Here is a 17,497-nt window from a genome sequence, read left to right as displayed (position 1 = left end):
TGCAGCTTTTTAGACTACATTCAGAGTATGTTAGTGATCACAGACTGCAAAGTGCTTGAAGATGATGCTTTGGAACAAAATTGCAGGAAAAAAAGTCAAAAACAAACATCTTAATCATAAAACTAAAAGAAAGAACAAAAGATCAGTCCATTGTATGATCAATCTAACTTGTCATCCCATCCCCAGAAAAAAAAAAAGGTGCTAGAAAATATCCACCCACTACTCTGACACACACACACACACATAAATGGAGCATCTGTAACCACAGGTCCACTGTGGATTACTATTCATCTGAAGAACTCTGGTCTAAAGTGTACACCATGAACATGACATCTGGGCGAGGAGGAACGCACGGGTGACCAGGACGTACGATCTCGAAGCCCAGAAAGCTGAAGGTCTTCAAAAGAGAACCTGATTTGTAAAAGAAGAAGAAAAGGAAGCGTTAAAGGGATGGTTCAGCTTTAAGTTAATTTTTAGTATGTTATAGAATTGGCAATTCTAATCAACTGTTTAATTGGTCTTCATTATTTATTTGTTATAAGTATTTGCCTTCTTCTTCCGACTCTTTCCAGCTTTCAAATAGGGGTCACTGATCCCATCTATAAAACAAATGCTCTGTAAGGCTACAAGTGTTTTGTTATTGCTACTTGTTATTACTTATCTTTCTATTCAGGCCTTTCCTATTCATATTGCAGTCTCCTATTCCAATCAGTGCATGGTTGCTAGGGTAAATGCAAACTGGAGAGCTGCTGAATAAAAAGCTAAAATAACTCAAAAACCACAAATAATTCAAAAATAAAAACCAATCTCAGAATATCCCTCTCTACATCATACTAACAGTTAATTTAAAGGTGAACAACCCCTTTAAGGTGGATGAAGTGCTCTTGTTTGGAAGGCATAAGTAAGTTAAAAAGATGCTTAGAACAAATCATGATATTTATTGTGCATTTATACTACTATTTTTTTTTTAAACTTTTTTAAACTGACCGTAGTGTGCTGTGTGAATGTAATATGGACTGAGGCCACTGAGGTGGGGGCTGATGTGAATGATGTTCTGCGATTTAACACGTCAGCTATATATACTTAAGTATTAATAACAAGAATTGCTTCCAGTATATATAATTTCCCAGTGTTGGCCTAACAATCTGACGGTTATTTGTTATGGCCTTGTTGTTTCTTTAGGAGACATTCATCCGGGTAATGCAACAGAGCAGGATCAGATTAGGAGAGTACATAATTAGTGAGGATTTTGCAGATCAGAAGTACAAGCAAAGCTAGGAGTAGATAAGAAAGCTCTAATAGTAGCTAGAGTATCCTTTGACCTGCAGAGATGGAAAAGTCCTTATGTAAATAAAAAGGAGTACTTTTACGCTCCCAGACATGTATTATTAAATGGTTATCATTTGCTGCCTGCCCATTATCAAGCTCACAGGCACAACACTGGAAAATCCTTTTGCACGGACTATAACTTGCTTGTGCTGAACATACTTCTTAAAGGGGACCTGTCACCCAAAAAAAATATTCCAAAATCCTATTTTATCACATTAGTCAAGCAAAATGAACTTTAATTACACTATATAAATTATTTGAATCTTGTTTCCTTTAGTCTGGGAATTCATAGTTATAACAAGCAGGCAGCAGCCATTTTGTGGACACTGTTATTAAGGCAAGTCTTGTATCATCTCAGAATCTTGTTTGTGCACCAGAATGGGGGACCCGATGTCCATCCCCATCCCCTGGCTACACAATTAAACGGTGAAGATATTGGGGGGAATGTGGGGAGAGCAGTGACATCTAGGAAGTGCTGAATGGAAAGTGAAAGTAATTGTCTTTGATTAACAGTTGAGATTTTAAATGACTTTACAACAGCTATGAATGCTTTAATAAAAACAATTTCATTTCATGTTTAATTTGAAAAGTGTATGGGTTTGTGTTTGGATGACAGGTCCACTTTAAGACAGTTGGCAAAAAGTAACTTTTAGTTTATTGCACTAAGCAATTAAAAGAATAGGCAGAACACAAGTCTTTGGTGTGGTCATGCTTAAAAAAAAGTTACATGTAGGTGTATTGCCTCTAAGTTGGTGGAAGGGATACCATGAGTTTGTAAATTCACTTTGTGTCCTTGTATTACTGATTTATTGTATTAGGTTCATTGTTTCTCAGAAAACAATTTACTATATAGCTATTCCTTGGCGTGTATGTGTGCGGTGGTGGGTGTACATCACTGCTGTCGTAATAAAGAATAAGTAAACTTTATTTTCGTTACTTACCTCTGTCCTCCCGACTCTTTCTGAAGCAAATAAAGACATAGTTCATTTCCATCTTCTCCTCAGCAAATTCCAACAGAGCCAGCAACCTGTCAACAACATACCTCACTTATACAGGTGTCACCAGAGTGCTATACACTATAGATCCAGAATGCTCAGCCTGTGTTTTCCGTCATGTTAATATGGGCTGGCCTGTTATACAGGTATGGGACCCCGTTATCCGGAATCCTCGGAATTTGGATCTCCATAACTTTAATTTAAGATTTTGTCTCCAATAAGGATTAATTATATCTTAGATTGGATCAAGTACAAGATACTGTTTTATTAATACAGAAAAAAAGAGAAATAATTTTTAAAAAATTTGGATTATTTGGATGAAATGGGAGTCTATGGGAGATGTCCTTTCCATAATTCAGAGCTTTCTGGATAACGGATCCCATACCTGTACTACAAACGTTCCCAGTGCCTGGCAGGTATAGGGTTGCAAACAGCAGTTGAGGTTAGATGTGCCTGCAGTAGAGCACAGTGAAGTTGAAAAAAATAATTTGAGCAGGTTCCTTTTTTTTTTTTTATAAAGGATTGTTGTTTACAAACATTCAGATTAAGGAAACTCCCACGAAATTACAATTTTGGGCTAGGGTACATGCAGCATTTTCATTGTTGCTTGCCAGCTGCAACACAATTTAGGGTGACTCCATAGGGGGATTTACTACCCACAAGTGCAGCTGAAATGATGCAAAATCCTTGCATGAAAAAAACGCCATTCATTAAAAAGTACCTATAAAAGGCACCCTGTATAACTGAACGGAAAGATCATGCACAAGAGCATCTGTGAATACTGGAGCTATTGTCACTTTCTTCAGGGTTCACCCGGAAATGATTACAAAAAAATGTCAGCACAAATTATCACCAATTTGAAGTGTACATGCAACTGTGCTTGTTTAATGCAAAAATGCTGGACATATAGGGGAAACACTGCATTGTGGGTAAAGTGAATATGGTGATTACATAAGAAATTGTACTGCACTTGAATTAAAGGAAATCTATACCCCAGAACGTATACTTAGGTCACATTAATGATATACACGATCTGTTGGTTATTAATTAATCTGATGTGATCTAACATATATATATGTTCCATTGGAACAGTAACCAGCGACTCTTGAAAATGCATAGCCACTCTCATAGTAACCAATAAGCAGCACTGGGTATTATGTATTTAAAAAATTACACCAGTGCAAGAATATAAAGCAGAGCAGGAATTAATAAACCAATCTAATTACAGTGAGTGAAAGCAGGTTTTAGAGCTTAAGGGCAGGACTCCGGACGATTTCGGCGTGCTGCGCAAAAACGCAGGCATTGATGCGACACGATCCGACAATAGCATTACTTACCTTATTTCCATTGCATCAGACGCCTGCGTTTTTGCGCAGCGCATCGCTCTGGAATCGTCCGTGGAGTCCTGCCCTAAAACTTTTGACTTACATAACATATTAGAATGGCACAAAACTACCAACATCACAACATAACAGATATTTCGTTGCTGCGGTTTCAAAAGATACTTTACCAGACTAACTATAGAGCAGTGGTTCAGTCTGTAGTGCAATTAGGGTGAGAATTAAGGAAAATATACTCCTAGATACTGAAAGCCCACCTCAATACCAGTGGGATGAATATGTGTTTGCTGCTCTGGATATTTTTGACATAATGACTGATACATCATTAGATGAAAAGTGATTTTAAAAAAAAGTACCCCTCTTTGCTTCCATCAGCCAACTCGCCCTCGGGAATTTCCACAAACAGGCTCTGGTTGGACCAAATGGCATTCCATGAGGACTCTTTCACCTCAGTCACCTTATACTGGAAGTGGAAGAGATGGGGCTTCCCATTGTTCACTGGGATATCTTGAGAAACCGTGAGCTTCTCATCCTGGAAAAAAATAATGTGACATCAAACAAAGCAACAAATTAACCAATAGGAGAAGCTATCGTACTTCCATGTGAGGCAGATAACATGGTCCAAACGTAACATTTTCTGTTACTCTATGCCCAAGCATTGCGGTGTTGCTTCAACCTGTACTAGTAATTACCCCACTGTTCTCGGGAAATGTAAGGGCTATTGCTTGACACCCTTAAGCCAAATAGTCTGCAGGTTTAAGTTATGCATGTATAAACAAAAATCTTATGGCTACACTTGCTAATAGTAACTCTGTGAATGTAAGTAGATTCATTCATATAAACATGTCATGCCACTTGTCTCTTCCTTTACCTCCATCTAAAATCCTATTACTGTCACTCAGCCCTTCAATCAATTTATAATGCACCTCTCCACAAGTTAAGCTGCTGCCACTTCCCCTACCTGCTGTTAAAAAGGCTTACTATCTGCATATAATTACCCTTCAAAAGCTTTATTAGTTCCTATTATTTTTTTTGTCACATATGAAGTTTAGATGACTTTTATATAGTTTATAGGTCAATGATCCGTTTTCTGGCTGATCTAACCTTTGTTATTGCTTTTGCACATACTACAAACAACACTGTAATAAACCTCAAGGCTAGGGCCAGACAATTGCAGATCTCTGCAGGACGAGAATACGCTCCCCCGCTGCTCTCTCTCTGAATCCGGAAGCATGGTCTCCACTCGGGTGCGGGAAGACATGTCTAATTTTGGCAACCAAAATCTTTCCTACAGAAGAGAAAGGGAGCAGCGGATTCTCCTCCGGATGAAAATCCATATTGTCTAGCCCTAGCCTTAAGGGGTTCTTAACCCAAGCATAAACATTTGCATGCTCGATGCCAATTTTTTAGAAACTTTTAATATACATTAAGATCAACTTGAATAACTTGAGATTAATAACTTGTCTTTACCACCTTTGGTTTTTATTATTTAATGTGTGCAAAATGACTGTGCTATAGTCTAAGCCAGGGATCCTCAGCCTTTTGAACCTGTGAGCAACATTCAGAAGTAAAAGTAGTTGACACAAGCATGAAAAATGTTATCGGGGAGCCAAATAAGTGCTGTGATTGGCCATTTTTGTAGCCCCTGTGTGGATTGTCAACCTACATTGAGGCTCTGTTTGGCATTACACCTGGATTTTATGCAACCAATACTTGCCTCAAGCCAGGAATTGAAAAATAAGCTCCTGCTTTGAGGCCACTGGGAGCAACATCCAAGGGGTTGGAGAGAAACATGTTGCTCACGAGCTACTGGTTGGGGATCACTGGTCTAAGTGTTTATATTAGTCATTACTGTGGGACTGTGGATCCCAACACAATTTTTTTACATTATTAATGGTGTGTGGGTTATTATTTAGGCCAGAGTGCCCTCCACTTAAATTGAATTCCATTTCCCGCTATGCCTTGCACACCTCTGTAATTGTTCATTATAGCTTATTTACAGAACATGCTAGGGACTGTGGAAATTGCAGCAATTATAAGTGCACTGTTTTCCAACTGATAATCACCTGACCCATGAGTCTACTGTGATTAACGTTAAAGGGATTTTGTCATGATCTTATGGTGTCGTTTTTATTCTAAATTACACTGTTTACACTGCAAATAATTCGCTCTACAATATAAAATGTAATTCCTGAATAAGCAAGTGTATTTTTTTTCAGTTTTAATATTGGTATATAGGCAGCCATCTCAGGTTATTTTGCCTGGTCATGCACTTTCTGAAAGAGCCAGCACTTTAGGATGAACTGCTTTCTGGCAGGCTGTTGTTTCTCCTACTCAATGTAACTGAATTTGTCACAGTGGGACCTGGATTTTACTATAGAGTGCTGTGCTTATATCTACCAGGCAGCTTCTATATTGTGTTAGGGAGCTGCTATCCAGTCACCTTCCCAATGTTATATTGTTAGGCTGCTGGGGGGGGGGGGGGAAGGGAGGGGGTGATATAACTCCAATTTGCAGTGCAGCAGTGACTGAAGTTTATCAGAGCACATGACTGGGGGGCAGCTGGGAAACTGACAATATGTCTAGCCCCATGTCAGATTTCAGAATTGAATATAAAAAAAAAAATCTGTTTGCTCTTTTCAAAAACAGATTTCAGTGCATAAGTCTGATGGAGCAGCAGTACAAACTGATGCATTTTGAAAAAAAAACAAAAAATTTTTCCCATGGAAATCACACACAGGATGGCTAAATGTTGGGAATTCCCCTTTATTCCATTAACCTAAAGCCACTTTTAAACAAGAGGGAACACCGCACAGACAAAAAGGGGTTCATGCTCCCCTGTTCCAGTGCCTGAACTGCAGCAGGCTAGTTGGCGCCATGATAAGGCCAAACTCGGCTGCCTCAATCCTGCATTTCAGAGAGTTGTAAAGGGGGAACAATGTAAATCTGGTAGAGTGGTGGGGAAGTGTGGCTTGAACAGAAACCCCATTGTTTGAAAATGGTTTTACTTCTTACGTGTTAAGAGTAAATCAAAATTCTTGAATACGGTTATGTAAACATCATAGCTAGCATACTGCTGTATATCTTTAAGGGAAAGGCCAAACTGGGAGATTTGGGGAGATTTAGTCGCCCAGTGATTAATCGCCTCTTCTATTGGGAGACTAATCTCCCCGAACTGCTTTCTCCTGTCTTCCACCTGCTAGAATGAAAAACCGCCTGCGGCATGGCAGGCGCGGCGATTCATTTTTCGAAGTCGCCTTAAAAATTCTGTACTATTTCTGAAATAATCAAGTTTATCTTCACTATCCCTCTCTCAACACCAGTTTCTCCTCATTCATGAGTTGGGTGCCAGATAATCATTGACAGTTAGATAAAATATATCTTATAGGGGGCTCCTTTTGTCTAAAATTCTGTCTCTCTACATGCAGAGTTTGAGCAAACGGCCCCAATATATTTTGTGAGTGAACTCGAATACATCTGCTAGGAAAGGGAAATCCCCCCCCCCAAAAGATATATTGGATCATTCATCTGACACCCAACTGCTGCATGAAGACAGAATGAAGAAAAACAGATACCAAAGAGAGGAATAGTGAATATAAACTTCTTTATTTCAGAAATAATGCATACTTTTTAATTGATTGTATTTAGAAAGTTTTTTTGTATGAGGAAGCATATAAATTTTCACTTTCACGAGTGTTACCATCAAGTCAACAACCAAGGGGCTGCAACACATTTGTTTTAGGTGATAAAAATGGAGCAGGTAGGTTTCGCAAGAAATACCAACGTGTTTTTTTTAAATATGGGATTTAAAGGACATTGACCTTAAAATTTACTTTCAGCATGAAGAAGACATAGGTATTCTTTGACAATTTACAGCTGGGCTTGATTTTTATTCTTTGTGCGTTTGTCTTCTTTGACAGAGCGACACATATGCAAGTATAATATAATAAAAACACACAACATTGTGGGTCGTTCACCTTTAAATTAAATTTTAGTATCATGTAGTGAGTGATATTCTGAGACAATTTTGAATTAGTTTTAATTTTTTTATTATTTGTGGCTTTTGAGTTATTTCCCTTTTTTCAGCAGCTCTCCAGTTTTCAATTTCAGCTGGTTGCTAGGGTCCAAATTACCCATTGATTTAAATGAAAGACTGGAATATGAATTGCAGGGGGCCTGAATAGAAAGACTAGAATAAGAAGTAGCAGTTACAATATATTTGTAGCCTTAGTGGGCATTTGTTGTTTAAATGGGATCAGTGACCCCCATTGGAAAGCTGGAGAGAGTCAGAAGAAGAACGCAATTAATTCAAAAACTATAAAAAATAAATAATGGAGACAAATTGAAAAGTTGCTTAGAATTGCCCATTCTATAACTAAAAGTTAGCTTGAAGGAGAACCACCTGTACAACTCTAGAAAGCCCCAGAATATCAATGTTTGTACATTAACAAATGTTCCCTACAAACAATCCTGTATATGGCACTCTAATAATGGCAAGAGATTGGTGAAAAAAAAAAAAAAAAAGCCTTACCTCGTAGATCACTGCTGGGAGCGCAGGATCCCTGCTGTCCCCTCGCCCACCGGGGATCTTCAACAGTGGGTGAGGGGCATCAGGAGCACCACAGAGGCCCTGGAATAAGGTGCCTACAGCAATGGAGCTGTTGACTGCTACTCAAAATACTACTGTAAAATAAAAGAAAGAATACCACAAGATTAATTAGCAGTGGAAATAAAGGGCACAGCATTAAGTTTAATTAGAGCAAAAGATTATTTTCAGCTACAGAAAGATCAGGGGAGGACATATATTTACTTCTTTAGTCTTTAGACCACGATGACTGGTATACAGGTATGGGACATATTATCCAGAATGCTTGGGACCTGGGGTTGTCCAGATGACTGATCTTTCCTTAATTTGGATCTTCCTTGAGTCTACTATAAAATCATCTAAGCATTAAATTAACCCAATAGGCTGGTTCTGCTTCCAATAAGGATTAATTATATCTTCGTTTGGATCAAGTAAAAAGTACTGCTTTATTATTACAGAGAAAACGGAAATCATTTTTAAAACATTTATTATTTCGATAAAAATGAATCTATGGGGGGTGGCCTTTCTGTAATTTGGAGCTTTCTCGATAATAGGTTTCCACATAATGAATTCCATACCTGTACATGTATTGAATAGATTGTGGAATATAAAGGCTCCGGGGTTTTCCCAGATAAAGGACCCCATTGTGAGGCACATCACAAGGATTGTTTTAACATGAACATGGATTTATGCTAATTGAGCGGTCTCTTTAGAACCACAAAAAACAGCGCACTCACAATCCATACATTTACTGGAGGTTGTTTAAGCACCATGCTCATTATGTTAAACTTCATTTAAAATTAAACAAAATTTGTTTTTTCTTCTCTACCACTTGTATAGATACATAGCAGGCATGCATTGTCTAAAATGTTCCTGATGTAAATGAATAAATGCAAACAAAGAGGACTTTTTAACTAACTAAAATAATGCACTGCTTGCCTGGCACTATGAAATAAGATTAATAACTACTTGAAAAAAATATATATATTACTGATCCCTATAAAAAGGAATGTTTAGTCCTCTGAGTGGAAGAGTAATATTTTACTAGTACTAAAAAGGTAGGTAGGAACATGGCAATTTCTCTGTTGCATTCTACCAATTATCACCAATTAAATGCAGACAACCTTTTTATTCGTGTTTAAAATAAACAAACAAGCAAAAAAAAAAAAAACCAAAAAAAAAAAAAAAAACTACAAGAATAAATGGAAAGATAGAGTACCAGAAGGTTACCCAAAAAAAAAAAAAAGATGGTAAACTGCAGGCTGTGGGTAGAAATTTGGATGTGGGTAGCTGGTCTTAACTATAGCGAGGTCTGCTCCTTTAAATATTTTAAACATTTGAGGTCACTTTTGGTGTGCAGCAACAGCACTTCCGTTTAACTGGTGGTCAGCTGATCATGGATCAGTTTTTCAGATAAGGCAGTTGCAGGTCAAGTCAGGTAGTGGGTCCAAGAAGTTAAAAATGCAAGTTATGGGTCTGGGTTTCAAAAATTAGACCCCTCCCCAGAACTTTACCAGAAACAAGTATTACAACAAGAACATGTTTGTTGGACAGATCAATAACTGTAACAGAATACGGGTCACGGGTACTGGAAAAACTGGGCCAGACAGAAACCGAGCTGGGGAGATAAATGTCAGTCAGGAGGTTGACATTGTACCTTATTTGCCAAAAGGTTTCCTTCACAAACAGAAATGGGATAATCAATGTACTATAAATATGACAAGCTAAGGCACAGATGTCATTTTTAAACATTGTATCCCGTTTACAAACTTAAAAAAAAAAAAAAAAAAATTGTGTTTGAGGCCAACATTAAAGTAAAACTAAAGCTTAACTAAGGAGGTAGTCTAGAAATGTTGTACATTATGTTTTGGGCTTCTGTACCAGCCCAAGGCAACCACAGCCCTTTAACAGGGAAGATCTGTGTCTCCAGTAGCTCCCCATCTTCTTTTCTACCGATTCACTGCACGTGCTCTGTGCTGCTGTCAGTTACTGAGCTTGGGGATCCACTCAAAATATACAGTACACATAGAATATAAATGTCACAATATAAGGCTGATTAGTAATTAATAAAGATAATTACTACATGACAGCACAGAAATTAATAATCAGCCTTGGAGCATCATCTTATATTACAAGCCAACCTTATTTTCTGCTGGATCATTTTTGACAAGCCCTAAGCTTAGATTCCCCCCCTGTGACAAGTTTGAAGTCCTGGATCTTTGCTGCTATGGAGATGCTGGAACTGTAGGCTGGTGCAAAGTTCAGTATATAAAATATGGCATTTTTAGCCATATTCATTTTTAGGGTTTTGTTGTCCTTTAATTCACTGCATTTCTCCTTCATGGCCTGGGGTAGAGAAAAATGCACCTTCAAGTATGGCATGGTGCTCCAGCCCCTTTAAAGGCAAAATGCGGTACATACTCCTCTATTTAGGCCCACTTCCTTGACTGTGTTGATGACTTGGCACAGCCTTTGTGACTGATGAGTTACTGTAGGCAACCAAGAGAGCACTGCACAATAATACGGCTTGCCAGAAGCACACCTCTCCTGAAAAGGCTTTCTCAATGGCACTTGGGTAAATCTTTGATGGGAAACAAAATGCTTTGGGCCTGCGTATTTTCCAGATAAGAAAATTATGAAAACATAGAAAACAAAAAAAAAAACAGATTGTTTTGCCAACAATATAGATACAGCTTAGTTAGGATCAAGTACAAGGTACTGTTTTATTATTATTACAGGGAAAAAACAAAAATGATTTGCTTAAAATAAACTTTTATGGGAGATGGTCTTCTCCCCCATTCAGAGCTTTTTAGATGACCGGTTTTCAGATAAGAGATCAAATACCTTTAAATAAGATTTACACTAAAAAATATGCCGGTCTCTACTTTTAATTAAAAAAACCAAAATTGTATTTATTTTGTTCTATTACTAGCACCCTTCCCTCAGCTACAGTCTGTGCTAGAAATTACATGAGAATGAATACAGGGAAAAGGGTATGTTATTCTGGTTGCGATTTAAGTCCTTTTTTTTTTTTTTTTTTTTAGGGGATTTTAAAAATGAAAAGGTCTCTATATAAAAAGGCATTATAACCTTTTTCAACACAAGTTCATAAATAGGGCTTGTGCTACGCGTATTTTCCGACTATTGTTTTAATTACAAAATGTGTTTTTTTTTTTTTTTAAATTTCTTATATTGCACAAGGCACAGCTAAAACCACTTACACCTTCCAATTGCTTGATTAGTCAATTTAGCAGTCCAAAAACAAGGCCTATGTATAACCATCTCTTTATACAAAAAAAGAGGAGGAGTTTGTTTATACAGTGCACCCCATAACAATGTTGTTTTGTCTGTACATTTGATTATACCTTGGACCTTCATAAAGTCCATGGTTTTAAAAAAAAATGTTCTATGACTGGGAAACTAAAATATACAAGAGAATATCAGTCAGTACAGATATGGCATCTATTATGCAGAATGCTGGGGACCTGGGGTATTCTGGTTAACTGATCTTTCCATAATTCGGATCTTCATACCTTAAGTCTACTAGAAAATCATGTAAACATTAAATACACCCAATAGGCTGGTTTTGCTTCCAATAAAGATTAGCCATATCTTAGTTTGAATCAAGTACAAGCTACGGTTTATTATTACAGAGAAAAAGGAATTCATTTTTAAAATTTGGATTTTTTAGATAAAACGGAGTCTATGGGAGACGGCATTTCCGTAATCCAGAGCTTTCTGGATAACTGGTTTCTGGATAATGGATCCTATACCTATAGCAATAAAATGTCTGCAAGGGAAGTGAAAATAACCACAGAAAACAACAAGTCAAGTGAAAGTGTCCTGGTACAACAACTTGTGGATAACTTGTACCTACCGTATATTGATGAGAGAGTTGTGTGATGTACCTGATCAAGAAACATAAAACTCTTGATCTGCCCCAAAGGAGATTCCTAAAACTCAAGTTTTGCAATGTGATGTCTTGAGAGGTTTTATGGATCTTATTCAAGATTTTTTCTTTTTTTTTTAAAAAAAGGGGTTTAATAGTGTTAAAATGCCATGGCTACAGTGTACTTATAAAGCCAGGACAACTGGAATAACGGGCTGCTGCCATGCCCTTGGATTGTACCAACAATGCTTGGGCGGTTTATCAACACTAAAGAAAGACTATAACAAATGTGGTGTTTTATAACTGCTGGTCACATGCTGCTGATAACAATGTAAGTGCCAAGAGCAGTCTTTGGCAGGCAATGTTCACCTGCAACGCACACATCATTTCAAGCAACAATTACCTTTAAAGGGGTTTTCACACCACTTCCTACTGCCTTAAGTGGCAAGTGATACACGCTACAGCACCAGTGTCTTGATCGCGGCTAGAATACACAATTGTGTGCCACAAATATACAGAATAAACATCTGTGAGGCAGACAGGTTGGAGGTAGGTTTATAAATTATCTGGAGGTAGCTTCTGCAACAAAAACAAGTTCATAATGTTGTACTGGAAAACTGAAATCCTGCCTTTAGCATTAATTATGCCCCATGGCACGGCTGTGTCTTCTGTAACAGGATCAAATGGCAACAACACACAGATCTAATAACACCACTGGAACCTGTCAGTTCACTGCCGCCTTGAGTTCTTTGTTTGCTTTTACTGCCCAAGTCACTCTGGGTCTTTATTTTGAACACAAGGATACGGCTCATCTCTGTCTGGATGATAAGTACTCACCAATGGTCCTGCAATAGTCATGATCAGCAAGAGTTTAAAACAAATGCCCAACATGGGGGGGGGTCACTTACAGAGTAAATACAAAACGCAACTGTCTGCAAAGAGCTGCGCAGTCTCTCGCTCACCAACTGCTTGTCTCTTCCCTTAAAGGATCAGCAAAGCCACAATGAAAATAAGTGAGCAGTAGTCACACAAATGTTAATCCTTCTGCACCCTTTAAATCCTGATTTTGTGTGGGGAATGTTTGCTCTCTACTTAAAGGGGGTGGTTCACCTTTAAGTTAACTTTTAGTATGTTATAGAATAGCTAATTCTAAGCAACTTTTCAATTGGTCTTCATTATTTATTTATAGTTTATTTTAAGTCCTTCTTCTGACTTTCCAGCTTTCAAAAGGGGGTCACTGACCCCATCTAAGGAAGTAAATGCACTGTTAGTTTAAGGTCACAGCGGCGACCAATCTCCCCAAATGCCTTACCTCTGTCTTGCGCCGGCTAAAATGAAAAGTCACCTGCGGCATGGCACACGCGTCACTTCGTATTCCAAAGTTGCCTCGCGAGGAAACTTCGGAATACAAAGCGAATTGTGTGCCATGCCACATGCGATTTTTCATTTTAGCCGGCTCAAGACAGAGGTAAGGCATTTGGGGAAATTGGTCACCGCAAAGACGAGGCGATTAGTCGCCAGGCGACTAAATCTCCCCAAATTGCCCAGTGTGACCTTACCCTTAGGTACACATTTATTGTTGTTGCTGCTTTATATTACTCATCTTTGTATGCAGGTCCTCTCCTATTCATATTTGTCTCTTATTCAAATCAAGGCATGGTTGCTAAGGTAATTTGGACCCTAGCAACCAGATTGCTTAAATTGCAAACTGGAAAGCTGCTGAATAAAAAAAGCTAAGAAACTAAAAAAAAAAAAAAAAAAAAAACAAATAAAAATAAATTGGCAATTGTATCAGAATATCACTCTCTACATCATACTAAAAGTTGACTCAAAAGTGAACAACCCCCTTTAACGAGATATGAATTCATATGCCGCACACACACCCCACACACAGCAAAGTTTGTTGCACATCTTAGGCCGCTGCACCGCCAGTAGAAAAGGCTTTTTGTACCTGTCCTGCGGCTCTATCATTCTCCCCTTGCCGTACTCTGTTCTCGTTGGTTCCCTGTGCAATTCCAGGCCTCGGCAATATCGTCTATAGGGCCAACCTTGGTCACAGTGCGCAGCAGTCTAGATAAGTGAGTCTCTATAATGCGCGTGCGTGCTTTATGTGCTCTCCTCGCCGCACAGATCAAACGCATTCGGCCCCACTCGATGTTTCCCGGTGCACGGTTTCTAACCTTTTTCCAACAACCCAAACCAAAGCCGACTTTCCTCTGTATTGAAATTGCCCCGCCTCCACTGCGCTCTAGAACCTTCCCCATGCCCCGCCTATTACGTGACGCCAAGTCCATTCTGATTCGAGACTGGTTAACCACATAGCCCTCCCCCTGTGTGGACTCAAGATAGGGTGCGCGTCACGCCTCAGCAGGTGACTTCTGTTTCAGAGATTTGTTGTTGTTATGCGTTCCAAATGTCTTTACATTTGGAACGCACTCCGCAAGGATGTAAACACGTTAGTGGGCGGTGCTGGGGTGGACCGGTCAGATGTCACAGGCCGTGACGTTTTAGTCGCCTGACAAATGATCCTGCTGTCAGTTTGATATATAGGAGCTGGCAGCTTTGTGAACACAATATATACACTGAGTTAAATAGTCGAAGTATTTTTTTGGGTACTTCAACCATCAAATTGGTCAAATGCAATCGAATGATTCGAACCATGCGAAGTAAAAATAGTTCGACTATTCGACCAATCGATAATCAAAGTACTGTCTCTTTAAAAAAATACTTTGACTTCATACTTCGCCACTTTAAACCTACCGAGCTGCAATGTTAGCCTATGGGGACCTTCCCCAGCACTTCTCTAAATTTTTCTTTCATCGAATAAAAAATGTTCGATCGATCGCTTAAAATCGTTCAAATCGTTCGATTCGAAAGATTTTATCATTTTTATTTGATGGTTCGATCGAAGTATTTGCAGTAAATCCTTCAAATTCGATATACAAATTCGAAGGATTTTACTTAGAGGGTCGAATACGAGGGTTTTTTAACCCTCAAAATTGACCCTTGATAAATCTGCCCCCACGTGTTTATTTGTTCAGCATCTAATTCAGGGGTGTCCAAACTTTTGGCTCGCAGGGCCACATTATAAAAAGAAAAATTGTCTGGGGCCACACATGAAATACACAAACACTTTTGATCCGTAAAATTAAAGAAAATACACAGAAAAGAACGACAATACCAGTTGGATAACCAGATGGAGCTATACATTGGAATATGGGACACCTGGAAATTAAACAGACTTAGGGGTCCGTTTACTAAAGTGCGTTAAAAATATTCGCACAATATATAGACCAAATTTTTGCCAAATATGTTATCGCCAGTTTACTAACCTGCGGTAAATATACATTTGCGAATTTTCTTGCGCAAGAATAATTGTTCGCCAGTTATCTCATTTGGTGAAAATAACGTTATGTACACATTAACAGCTGGTTTACTAAACAGCGAAATGTTCTAAAAACAAAATTAACGCCAGAATATTCGCAAAATTGTACCGCCACCTATGTAGTGGCGTAAAAGTATTTTTTTTGCCAGAAAATTCTCGAGCAGGAAATATCCCATAATACTTTTTTTTTTTACCCATCATTCTCTGCTGACAGGAGAGAAATCTGTAGCTATTGATGACAGGATCTTTTTGGCTTCTGCTTCAATCTCCTGCAACAGCAGCAGTTTCAGCTCAGAGGCGTATTATTGGCAGCGGGCATCACAGTCCAAGGATTCGTCAGCCTCTACGCTTTTTTGGTTTCATTGTGATTGGCTACATTAAACTGTGCATTTCTATGAAGCAAAGAGATTGACTGGTATGATTTCTTGTTCATATGATTCTATTGGCAGAAGGGTTTATATTATGCATACATGTTTGATCGGTGTTACTCTGGTGATGTTGTTGGATGGTATAATCATCATTCAATAAAGTTTATGAGTTTTGAAGATGCATTTCTGGCCATAAATGTCACAGTAAAACTTGGCATAATAACCGCCATAAAACCAGACTATTTTATAGCATAAATATTCGCAAAAACGCAATTTGTCGCCAGAAAACTCGCAACTCACTAAAATTACCGCTAACGTAAGCTGGTTCGTTAATGTAGTTACCGCAAGTGATCTCAATGACTTCTTAGCGCATCGCTGTTTAGTAAACTTAGTCGCTGCGAATATTCTCAGCTATAACATGCGGAAACGTAAAGTCAGATTTACCGCACTTTAGTAAACAGACCCCTTATTCTTATATTATTATTACTAACTGGGCAATGGGCAGAGTCCCCCATCCTCCATACTCCATAGGTCACCACATTGTTACAACCTGGCATAGTAAGCCTGTTCCTAACAAGACGACAGACTGCGGTGGTTAATGTGTCTGGACTTCGAATGTATTTCCATACATTTATTTCTTAATTTCTTTCTTTTTTTCCCTTCTCTTCCTTTTCTCTCTCCTTCAAGCTGGGTCGCATTCATAGCCATCCTGGGCCGCATGGTTGGACACCCCTGATCTAATTCTTATGAACTCCCATTTCTTCATCTTAGCTCACAGAAAACTGGGTTGTTTGGCAGTTTTTCCTCCCAGAAGAGTGATGATAATACAGAAAGCAGATCCACCATATGATAGGGGACAGAAGTGTGGACACCTGGTAATGTGCATGTTGAATATATGCTGTTTGATCGAGTTACATAGATTTGCATTCTGAAGGTAGTAAACTCCAGTTACCTACATTGTGGAGCTAAGGTTGCCACCTGTACAGATTTCGCTCGGACAGCCAGGTGTTTGGAAGGGCAGATTTGCATTTCAAAACCAGCCAAAGACTTTTTAAAAAAACTAGCCAAAAAGTAGCCAAAAGACAATTTAAAAGTAGCCCAAAAATAGCCCAATTTGTACTCTGAAAAATCAAGTAAAACAATAAGGGTATCAAATCAATGATGTATTTTCCAATAACCTTTCTACATTAAAGAGCACATTTTTAAATTGTCTCTTTATGATGGGTCAGGTTTCTATAGATATGAAAAAGTGCATAGCAATATATAATATACACACACGTCACAATGGATGTGCACACTCATATGATATACATTCATACAGGCCTCACAACAGTCCTAGCTGACAAGGGCACATTTTAAACCTACACAAACTGTGCCATTATGCCATGTAACTACAATATTTAAACATACACGTTACACAAAGCCCAATACATGCAGGGAAATTAAAAGGGCTGCACATATGTGATATAAAATCCCAACACACACACACACACACAGACACACACAGACACACACACAGACACACACACACAGACACACACACACACTATACCAACAAAAGCACAACAAAGACTGTGCAAATACAAATGCACAAGGACACATCATC

General features: G+C 38.5%; 1 protein-coding gene across 1 annotated transcript; it reads right to left on the bottom strand.

The window, feature by feature from the left end:
* Positions 1–280: 280 nt before the first annotated feature.
* Positions 281–14,129, bottom strand: oaz2.S (ornithine decarboxylase antizyme 2 S homeolog). Its single transcript, NM_001095699.1, is given in 5 exon segments — positions 281–411; positions 2,271–2,356; positions 4,021–4,196; positions 8,196–8,347; positions 14,090–14,129. Coding segments are annotated over 5 exon segments (561 nt in total). The 5' UTR covers positions 14,110–14,129; the 3' UTR covers positions 281–283.
* Positions 14,130–17,497: the final 3,368 nt, after the last annotated feature.

The sequence above is a fragment of the Xenopus laevis genome, chromosome 3S (genome assembly GCF_017654675.1).
Source record: "Xenopus laevis strain J_2021 chromosome 3S, Xenopus_laevis_v10.1, whole genome shotgun sequence".
NCBI classification, from domain to species: Eukaryota; Metazoa; Chordata; class Amphibia; order Anura; family Pipidae; genus Xenopus; species Xenopus laevis.
The sequence above is the reverse complement of the archived record's forward strand: the minus strand, read 5'-3'. Positions and strand labels throughout refer to the sequence as shown.